This window comes from Octopus bimaculoides, chromosome 1 (genome assembly GCF_001194135.2).
Source record: "Octopus bimaculoides isolate UCB-OBI-ISO-001 chromosome 1, ASM119413v2, whole genome shotgun sequence".
NCBI classification, from domain to species: Eukaryota; Metazoa; Mollusca; class Cephalopoda; order Octopoda; family Octopodidae; genus Octopus; species Octopus bimaculoides.
The window spans coordinates 63,094,615-63,106,497 of NC_068981.1; the positions used below are offsets into that span (position 1 = coordinate 63,094,615).

Below are 11,883 nucleotides of genomic sequence, written 5' to 3' on the forward strand. Positions count from 1 at the left end.
CGAGGCAACTTCAGGTCATCAGTGTCACTTGGGCTTATCACAGATTTTGTCACTTAGGCTCAATACAGACACATGCCTGCTCAAAGAATTTCACATTTTCCCGCAATATTTCTAGCCCCAAATGGATTATTTTTTTATATTTATCACTATGCCTTTCTCCATTTCTAAGTTAAGGCTAAAAATAAAGCAGCCCTGCAAAACACAACTGATCTTTACTCACAAGCGCACAGAATAAAAGCAATCAAATAACGACAGTGGAGTGCACAACAAGCATTAGCGACCTGACTGTCGCCTGTACTCTTGACAAGAGATGCCATTTAGTCTTTTACACCTACCAGGCTCCTTCGTATTAGCCCGAGTTGCTGGATAATTTTTCGTTCCTTTAAGAATATTCTAGAACAGAAACTTTTCATAGATTGGAATTTAAATCCTAATCTCTACAGAAATTTATTGTTTCGAGAAAACATTGAATTTTAATTACTTTTAATTTTCATCATCATCATCATCATCATCATTGTTTAACATCTATTTTCCATGCTGGCATACGTTGGGACAGTTTGATTGAGGTCTGGAGAGCCAGCAGCTGCACCAGGCTTCAATCTGATCTGGCAATGTTTCTACAGCTGGATGCCCTTCCTAACACCAACCACTCCGAGAGTGTAGTGGGTGCTTATTACGTGTCATCAGCAAGGGATCCAGTCAGACGGCACTAGAATCGACCACATTCAGATGCTGCTTTTTATGCTACAGGCACATGAGCCAGTCACGTAGGCATGGCATCGATTACGTTTGGATGGTGCTTTTTACATGCCACAGGCATGGAGGCCAGTCAGTGGGTACTGGCATCGGCCATGTTCGGATGATGCTTTTTACGTGCCGCCGGCATGTGAGCCAGTAAGGGGATACTGACATCTGCCACATACGGATGGTGCTTTTTATGTGCCACTGGCATGGAAGCCAGTCAGGGGGCACTGGTCACAACTATGATATTGGTTTTACTTGACTCAACAGGTCTTCCCAAGCATATATCGCATAACACATCAGGGGTACTCTTAACTGGGCTGGACATGCATGGCTGCGATTTCACTTTAGTTGCCAGGTCTTCTCAATCGCAGCATATCTCCAAAGGTCTCAGTCTCCTGTCATTGCTTCTGTGAAGCCTAATGTTCAAAGGCCATGCTTCACTACCTCATCCTATGTCTTCCTGGGTTTACCTCTTCCACAGGTTCCTTCCACAGTTAGGAAGTGGCACTTCGTCATGCAGCTGTCCTCATCCATATGTAACACATGACCATACCAGCGCAGTTGTCTCACTTGCACACCATATTTGATGCTTCTTATGCCCAGCTTTTCTCTCAGGATTACACATCCAGTGGATCATACTAGCTTCATTTCTTTGAAGCCTACACATGTCTTCAGCAGTCATGGACCATGTTTCACTGCCGTGAAGCATAACAGTTTGCACACAGGCATCATACGGTCTACCTTTCATCCTGAGCGAGAGGCCCTTAGTTGCCAGCAGAGGTAGGAGCTCCCTGAACTTTGCCCAGGCTATCCTTATTCTAGCCACTATACTCTCATAGTAACCACCCCACTACAGACTTGGTCACCTAGGTAGTAGAAGCTATTAACTGCTTCTAGTTTCTACCCCTGACATGTGATGGAATCTGTTTTCTGCACATCTTCAGTGTTTATTGCCACTGTGCATCAGTCACACACAAGAATTATTTACCTGGTTAACCTTCCTTTAATATTGCTGCACTTTTTATGTGTCCATAGCTTACACTAGATACACTGTATGGAGTTTCTAAGCACACCTTTTCTACAGATCAAGCAGGGTCATCTACCTGAAGGGGATTGTAGTTTGACAGCCTTCCTAATTACTAAGACTTTGATTTTTGCTAGGTTAACTGAAACAAAGAAAAGAAAGACAAAAGTCATTTAACAGTGTGATCTTTCTTCTATGTTATCTGAGGGAGATCTGGCTGCTGTTTCAAGCAAGTTTAGCAATTGCATAGTGAAGTGTTTTTTTAACCTTTTTCATTTAGTGATTTTGCTTCAAAAAGTATAAAAAACTAATGCCATTTGTAATAAATTTGGTACTAATTAACTACTCAATTATATTTTAAAATGTGAAAAATTATAAAGCAAATTGAAAGTCATTATTGTTCACGTATTTGAAGTGGCAAGCTGGTAGAAGTACACCAGACAAAATGCTTAGTGGCATTTCATCCACCTTTATGTTCTGAGTTCAAATCCCACCAAGGTCAGCTTTGCCTTTCATTGTGTTGGGGTTGATAAAAAAAGTATCAATTGAAATTGCTGTGCCAAAATTTGAAACCACTAATATTTAACCAGACAGAAGCTCTTTTCTTTGATTCCTTGTTACATTTTAATGAAATGGGTGAATTATGGTAGCATCTTTTAGATACGTTGTTATTAACTAATGAATTATGTCTTTTTTATATTTACAGAAGAACTTGATAGACAATCCATGAACCTTGTCTTCAAGAATAGGAATATTTTGAAAGAAGGTGTTATAGAGAAAAGAGTTGATGCCAACATGTTGTTATGGCTGGAGTATGTATAATTTTTGTAAAATTTGTGTGTGTGTGAATGTGTGTATTTATTTTAGAGAACAATAGGATGATCTCAGATTGGTTCTAACGATCGCACTTGAGGCTTTAAAATAAATAAATGTCAGGATCTCTACATGTCTTTCAGGTATAAATTAAGTGCTGTCTTCTACATGAATAAATATATATGAATATGTGAGGTCATACATGAGGATGCATGGCCTGGTGATTAGGTTGTTGCACTCATAATTGCAAGATCATGGTTTCAATTCCTTGACCAGGTGTTGTGTTGTGTTCTTGAGCAAAACATTTCATCTCACGTTGGTCTATGATCATTTCAATGCCTGATACATGGTACACTGTGCACATATATAGGGAATGTTGATTTGATGGAGGAAGTTAGCTAATGTACAGCACATTCATTTGACCACTATAAACAAATCATTTGTGCAGTTTTTTGGCAAAAAGCTGAACACTCATACATCATCTTCAATGGGAAAGTCCATCATATACATGTAGGTAAAGTTGATATAAAGCAATGAATAAGAGAAAATGGATTGAGCGACATTCTTTCATTTCTCTACACTTGTTTCCGTACATCTTTACAATTGTTGTACATTGGTGATATGATATAATTAATACATTGTGTAATCACTATCATCCATCAAAGATGTAAAATGTGTCTTTTTCAGGTGATTATTTTAAATAAGTTCTTTGTTATTTCACACTGTCATTTCTCTCCATACCAGAATGAATACCCAAAGCAGTGTGCTATTTTCAGCAATTTGCAGACAAAACTGAAACCATAGATAAAAATGACAGACCAAATAAAAATATAATCAAAATGCAAAAACAAAGAAACAAACACACACAAAAAGCTTCCATGTCCAATTAACTATGAAATATAATTCGATCTTCACAGTCAGATTATTAGGAAAGAAAGAGAAACACAGTAAAGAATGAAATTAAATGTTTTGAGATAATAATTTGATAAACTGATAAGGGCTGACCATTTTTGTGCTTGTCAGCTATCAACTTGAAAAGGTGTTAAAGTACCTCCTATCCATTATAACAAAACATTTGTCTCTAACATACACTGGAATCTCCCCCACATACATACATATTCGTTCATGTACCCACAAACATGGCCGTGTATATACATACCCATATATCTATTTATACATGCAGACACATATGCTTCTTACATACATTCTTAGTAATTTTGCTATTTATATATATATATATGTCAAGTTCTAATGTATGTCAAGTTCTAAGTCTATGAGCAATGGTAAAACCGCTACAATGTTGAATGGCTAGAATTTGTTTACATAACTCCAGATAGATTTATACAGCTATATTTATCTATTCACACACATCCACAATAAGCTAATAATCCATGTAATCCATGTAGTAGATATATGAACATCCCCCCCCCCCTATCTGTAATCCAATATTAATACACACATTGAGAGTTTCTATCTTTGTTGGTAACAAAGGGCTTCTCCTTCAGAGTGAAAGGTAGATTGTATGATGCCTGTCTGTGAACAGCCATGTTACATGGCAGTGAAACATGGGCTGTGACTGCAGTGGACATGTGAAAGTTTGAAAGAAATTAAGCTAGAATGCTTCACTGGATGTGCAACGTCAGTGTGCATGTACAACAGAGTGTAAGTATCTTGAGAGAAAAACTTGGCATAAGAGGCATCAGATGTCGTGTGCTAGAGAGGTGACTGTACTGGTATGATCATGTGATGCATATGGCTCAGGACAGCCATGTAAAGAAGTGCCAATCTGTGGAGGGAACCTGTGGAAGAGGTAGACCCAAGAAGACATGGGATGAGGTGGGGAAGCATGATCTTCGAATGTGGGGTCTCACAGAGGTGATGACAAGTGATCGTGACCTTTGGTGATTTACTGTGCTTGAGAAGACTTATCAAGCCAGGTGAAATCATAATTGTGGCTGGTGCCAGTGACACATAAAAGCATCTATACTGGTGACACACAAAAGCACCCATACCAGTGACATGTAAAAGGCACCCACTACACTCTTAGAATGGTTGGCATTAGGAAGGGCATCCAACTGTAGAAACCAAGCCAAAATCAGACTGGAACCTGGTACAGCTCTCTGGTTTATCAGTTCCAGTCAAACAATCTAACCCATGCCAGCATAGAAAGTAGACACTAAATAATGATGTTGATGATGATGATGACAATGATACTTGGCAACAAGTACTTCTATAGACTTGCACCTGAGGGATGTATATACAACTGCATATGCTGTATGTACATAGTGACAATTAAAACATTTCTCAGTAGAGATATTCCTCAGAATGATTAACAGAAATGACTACAATATAATAACGTCCAATATAATAAAATAAGCAAATTGCATCAATAGAGGTTTACATATTATTTGTTTTTACCAAACTGCAAAAATGAACATTTTAGCCTGTGGTTGCATCTAGTAACTATTTTGGGGCACCTATTCACAAGATGTGTATATTTGAGTGTGTGTATCGTCATCATCATCATCGTCGTCGTCGTCGTCGTCGTCATCGTCGTCATCATCATCGTTTAATGTCTGCCTTCCATGCATATGTTTAAATAATTTATAATTAATTCTAATGTACTTAATTCTTATTGTATGTTATAGTAGGCTTTAAAATGCTTATATTATTAGATTAGTATTTTGGATATAGTTTTCTATGCGTACTCCAGAAATTGAAGTTATGGTCCTATTGGTAAAACCCCAAATTTGTAATAATAATAATAATAATAATAATAATAATAATATATATATATATATATATTAAAGCAAAAAGTTAAATTCTGGTCATAGAGTAACCAATGGTTTCATTTCCACAAAAGCTACAACCTTGTGGACAGCTCATCAAACTCTGTTATGCTTACTGCTCTATTCTTTAAAGTGTGCTTCTTTTTCTGATATATGTTATATTGACAATATGTGTGTGTGTGTGTGTGTGTGTGTAGGTTGTCTAAGTGTTCATAAGTCAGGAAAAGATGATTGGTTGTCATATTTCATTCCATATAGGCTACCTCTGATAATCACAAGGTTACGTAATCACTTTGTTACCTAACACTCCATTGAATCCCTAGTGTGAAACTGATTGGTAAGGTTGGCTGCAATGGATATATAATACTGTACACTTTGGATAATATACATGCGTGTGTGTATGTGTATTATGTATATGTATACATGCACAAACACACATACACACTCACAGACACACACACATACATCCGCACATGTGTGGGTGAGTAACTAATTTGTCTGCAGCATTAAATCAACTCACTGTCATGTACTTGTGGATTTGTAAATGATATTTCTTAGTCAGAAAAACAGACATGTATTTTTTTAATAGACATAAGCTAGATATTATAATATAAGATATAAATATATAGATATTAATAAAACTTAAAGCCATGTTGAAGAAGTGGCTGTGTGGTAAGTAGCTTGCTTACCAACCACATGGTTCTGGGTTCAGTCTCACTGTGTGGCACCTTGGGCAAGTGTCTTCTACTATAGCCTCGGGCCGACCAAAGCCTTGTGAGTGGATTTGGTAGACGGAAACTGGAAGAAGCCCGTCGTATCTATGTATATATATATATATGTGTGTGTGTGTGTTTGTGTGTTTGTCTCCCCTCCCACCAGCATCACTTGACAACCAATGCTGGTGTGTTTATGTCCCCGTAACTTAGCAGTTTGGCAAAAGAGACCGATAGAATAAGTACTAGGCTTACAAAGAATAAGTCCTGGGGTCGATTTGCTTGACTAAAGGCGGTGCTCCAGCATGGCTGCAGTCAAATGACTGAAACTAGTAAAAGAGAATAAAGAGAGTTTTAATACTTCAACATGGCTTTAAGTTTCATGACAAATCGAGTGTTTTCCAATTTGATTTGAAAGATTTGAGTTGCAAAAGACCTTCTCTCTGTTCACTCTGTTTGAAGTATGAATTATTTAGCAAGATATGTAAAGTCTTGGAAATGTAGTAACATTTACATACTATTTTATAATAAATGTATTCACTTGGCACTAAGTACTGAGTACTCTTTTCATTTTTTTTTTTTTTTATTAAACTACATGTGTTATTACTGGCCATTTTAAAATTCATTTCCTTTTCTGACTAAATTTCTTCCCCGCATTTTCTTTTCTTTCCCTCTTTCTCACTTTGTTGCTTTGTTTGTCTAGTTGTTAGTTTGTGTGTGTGTGTGTGTGTGTGTGTAAACAGAACAGCATAAACTTCGAGTTAAATATGCCATTTAAATATGCCATCTAGTTAAATATGCCTTCATTTACTTGGACAGTTTAGTATTGAAGTGATTATACTTACAGGAATCTTATTATGTTAAGAATGGAAAGCAGGAAAGCAGAGAGTATATGTTGTGTAATTAACATGATGTCTGTTTACTCATGAATTAAAATTCTTTCATTCTCATGTTTTTATTAGAGTAAATGGATGGCAGAATCAGTAGACTGACAAAATATCTTGCAATATTTAAGGTGGTGAGCTGGCAGAATCATTACCCTGCTTTGCAAAGTGCTTAGAATTTCATATGTCTACACATTCTGAGTTCAAATTCCACCCAATGCTGATTTTGCCTTTCCTCCTTTCAGGGCTGATAAAATAAGTACCAGTTGAATATTGGGGTAGATTTAATTGACTAGCCCCCTCCCTGAAATTGCAGACCTTGCGCCAAAAATTGAAGTCAATATTTAAGGCAGCGAGCTGGCAGAATCGTTACCGCACCAGGTGAAATGCCTAGTGGTATTTTGTCTGTCTTCATGTACTTAGTTCAAATTCTGCTGAGGTTGACTTTGCATTTCATCCTTTCGAGGTCAATAAAATAAATTCCACTTGAGTACTGGGGGATGATCCAATCAACTAGCCCCCTCCCTTGAAATTACTAGCCTTGTGCCAAAATTTGAAATCAATATTAATATGTCTTAGGTTCCTAGTTCAAATCACATTCAGATCCACTTTGTCTTTCAATCTTCTGTATTTGATGAAATATCATATTTGATGACATAAAAGACACACAGTCATAATAAATGCACTCCAATTTCAGCAGTGCAAATTCAATAAAAAAAGTTTTTACTGCCTTAACCTGTTAGCATTTAAACCAGCTGCATCCAGTCAAAATATTCTACTTGTTTTATGTTCAAACTGGTCAGATCTGGCCTCTCACACCAACCCTACAAAATAATCCTAAAAATTAACAGTCACCTCATCAACATCACAAAGCTACAGGATAATGCATGATGAATTCATGTCTTGCAAACAACTTGCACATGCAAGTGCTACCAGTCGAGAACTCTGCATACCGGAAGCCAGCAAGTGTATGGGATCATCAGGAGAGAGTGCGCGCCGTTTTGGGGCCTACCTCTCAACGGCATCAATGCACACCGGCCCCCCTCACTGATATGAGGCCCCGCTTGCTAGATCAACTGGTTATTAAATAAAGCTCAATATTTCTCTAGCCATTGCTCATCGTCTCCTTTTAACCAAATCCAGTGGCTAGCCTTCTCCACTGTAGTTTGGATATCAGTCATGGTGGTACTTACCTTCCGATGAGTTAGGCCTAACGATAACAACAGTGAATGAATAAATATTACTTTTGACAGAATAATATGAATATGCCAGCAATTACATTAATTTTGAGATTATCTGATATTTTTGCATAAGAAAACGGATAATCAAACTTGTTTCAAATTAATTTTTGTGCATTTTATTAATTGCAATCAATGTAATATAGGCCTATCTTTGCATATAGGACCTTCGGCAATTTTGTGGGACATTTTTTAGGCAAAAAGTGTGTCTTACATGCCACCAAATACAGTAAGTACTAATCATTAAAAATATGAATTGAGAGATGTGGGTGGAAGTTAATATAATAGGCCATACACTCCAGCATGACATCAGTTCGATGACTAAAACCAGTAATAGTATAAGAGTTGCAGTGACCCTGTGGTTCAGTTTGCTACTTCTTGAAAGTTACGTTTATAAAATGTTACATAGTTAAAACTGACTGTGCAGACAAGCAATAAATTAAGCAACATAATATATATCTTCTATCTTTTATCTTTTACTTGTTTCTGTCATTAGACTGTGGCCATGCTAGGACACCACCTTGAATAATTTTTAGTCGAATGATTTGACCCCACTTTTTTTTTCCTTTTTTCAAGCCTGATACTTATTCTATTGGTCTCTTGATGATCCACAAAGATATGGGGATGTAAACACACCAACACTGGTTGTCAAGTAGCAGTGGGAACAAACACAGACACAAAGACACACACACACACACATGATGGGCTTTTTTCAGTTTCTGTCTACCAAGTCCACTCACAAGGCTTTGGTTGGTCTGAGGCTATAGTAGAAGACACTTGCCCAAGGTGCTATTTATACATTTAAATGAAAGTTCCTTGTGAATGCAAATTAAAGATTTTTTTATTTCGTTTTGTTCCAGGAGACGTGTTGTTATAAAAGAAGGTGAATTTTCGTACAGTGATATCGCAAACCCGGTATAGTTATTTTTTTATATCATATATATTGCTTATTTTGATGCTGTTGAATCCCGGGTTATCTCTGACCCTTCAGTCTTTTGAACCAAGCTATACCATTCATTTCCATGCTATGTTTTGAAGGGAGTCCAAAATTATATTTTCTAAATGTGCTTTTCCCCTTAATGTGATGGCAGAATGTGAACTGAGGGAGATTTGGCTGATATTTTTACCAGGTTGAGCAACTTGTGGTGGTTCTCTCATAAAATTACTACAGACTGTCCTCATTTAACGACCGAGTTACGTTCCAACAGCCCCGTCGTTAAGCAAATTCGTCGTTAAACGAATATTCATAGGGTACATATTTATTTTTATAGGTATAGTGTACTGTACGTACATATAAAAACAGAATACTGTACTGTATAAAGTATATGCAGTACAGGGCCAAGAATCACTAACATAAATTGTTGAAAAATGAATAAGTAACAGTAAGATTATTACAAGGAAAACCTTAAAAGTTAGGATATAGATACTGTATTATTGTAGCGCAGACATCGTAAGTATGTTTGTGATTCCATGCCCAGTACATAAGATGCCTAATAAACTTTTCTCAGGATTATGTAGAAAAGGTGAAAAGGTTTAAAGGAAACTCAAACATAATAACTTTGTTTTACTTTGGATAAAGATTACAAAAGCAACTTATTCTTGACATCAAAATCCATGAAAAATCCCGTCAGTATTGTTTGCTTTGTTATCTTCTTTTTTTCGTCATAGATTTCTCGATAACATCGGAAAAGTTCAGTTGTCTGCCTTTCCACCTTGGAAAATCGTTCAAAATTTGGATCCATCGCCTCAAGTTCTATTTTGTAAAATATGTAATGACGGCTCGTAAAGTTCGTCGTAACTCCGAGTGGTTGTTAAATAGATAGGTCATTAAATGAGGACAGCCTGTAATTTTATGTGAAGAAGAAGGATGATAGTCATGCACTTACGCATTTACCTTTTACTTGTTTCAGTCATTTGACTATAGCCATGCTGGACCACCACTTTGAGTAATTTTAGTCAAACTAATCAACCCCAGTATCTATTTTCTTTTTAAGCCTGGTACTTATTCTATTGGTCTCCTTTGGCAAACTTCTAAGTTACATGGACATAAACACACCAACATCGGTTATCAAGCAGTGGTGGAGGACAGACAGACAGAAAGACACACACACACATATACATTGGGTATCTTTCAGTTTATGTCTATTAAATCCACTCACAAGAGTTTGGTTGGCCTGAGGCTATAGAAGACACTTGCTCGAGGTGTCACGTAGTGGGAGTGAACCTGGAACCATGTGATTGGTAAGCAAACTTCTTACCACGCTGCCATGCCAGCACCTGTCAATAAATAAAAATTTTGTAAATAACTGTGTGGTAAGTTGCTTGCTTACCAACCACATGGTTCCGGGTTTAGTCCCACTGTGTGGCACCTTGGGCAAGTGTCTTCTACTATAGCCTCGGGCCGACCAAAGCCTTGTGAGTGGATTTGGTAGACAGAAACTGAAAGAAGCCCGTCGTATATATGTATATGTATATATATATATATATATATATATATATATATGTGTGTGTGTTTGTATGCCTGTTTGTCCCCCCAACATCGCTTAACAACCGATGCTGGTGTGTTTACGTCCCCGTAACTTAGTGGTTTGGCAAAAGAGACCGATAGAATAAGTACTAGGCTTACAAAGAATAAGTCCTGGGGTCGATTTGCTCAATTAAAGACAGTGCTCCAGCATGGCTGCAGTTAAATGACTGAAACAAGTAAATGAGTAAATAAAAAAATACTAGAGTTTGAGGAAAATAGTGGTGACTTGCATTGTTAAAACTCATTTAATTAACTCTGTGCCTGTCCTGTGTATCAGATATGACAAACAAGACACATTTCTTTTATATCTAGGTATCATATATACCATATGTTAACGTGTATAACGAACCCTCTAATTTTTGGGGGCTTCAAATTTGGAAAAAAAGTTTTATAAGGGATTATAATATGTATAAGAAACTCTCATATTTTTTTAATCAAATTTTTGACAAAAATGGTTCCTCATACATGTTAAAATATGGTAATATATATTCCTAATTGTTTTCAGTCATCAGAGTAACTTGAGAGGTCTGTAAGGAAATTTTTATGTTCTCCAGAACATGTAAACCAAAGGCTAACTAAAAGTCTGAAAATAAGCATGGATGTTTAGGACAAGCAAAGGGTTAGGTTTACAAATTTGAATAAGTTTGAATATGATGGGTAAAGTTCTGACTTTTCGCTACGAAACTCTTCTTTAGAAAGAAAATAATTGAGTGTATAGTGTAGCATTATGTAAATAAGCTTGAAAAATATGTCAGAAAAAAAAAAATGGAGGGAAGTACAATGGAGGCAAGGGAGTGACCTGACCTGTTTGAAAAGTGGGGATGACAGTCACTCTTTTCTGTATCAAGGCCAGCTTAACCCTTCAACATTCAGATTAATTTGTCAAATGTAATGCTTATTTTAGTTTTTATCGTTTATCTTTTATTTGTTTCAGTCATTTGACTGTGGCCATGCTGAGACACCATCTTGAAGGGTTTTTAGTCAAACAAATCAACCCCAGAACTTTTTTTTTTAAGCCTGGTACTTATTCTATTGGTCACTTTTGCTGAACTGCTAAGTTACGGGGATGTAAACACACCAGCACCAGTTGTCAAGAAGTGTTGGGGACAAACACAGACACACACACACACACACACACACACACACACACA

General features: G+C 36.9%; 1 protein-coding gene across 1 annotated transcript in view; it reads left to right on the forward strand.

The window, feature by feature from the left end:
- Window positions 1–11,883, forward strand: part of LOC106883319 (uncharacterized) — a 29,989-nt gene that overhangs the window by 6,358 nt on the left and 11,748 nt on the right. Inside the window, exons 6-7 of the mRNA XM_052974858.1 lie at window positions 2,475–2,580; window positions 9,066–9,120. Coding sequence (XP_052830818.1) covers window positions 2,475–2,580; window positions 9,066–9,120 — 161 coding nt within the window. The remainder of the gene's footprint in view (window positions 1–2,474; window positions 2,581–9,065; window positions 9,121–11,883) is intronic.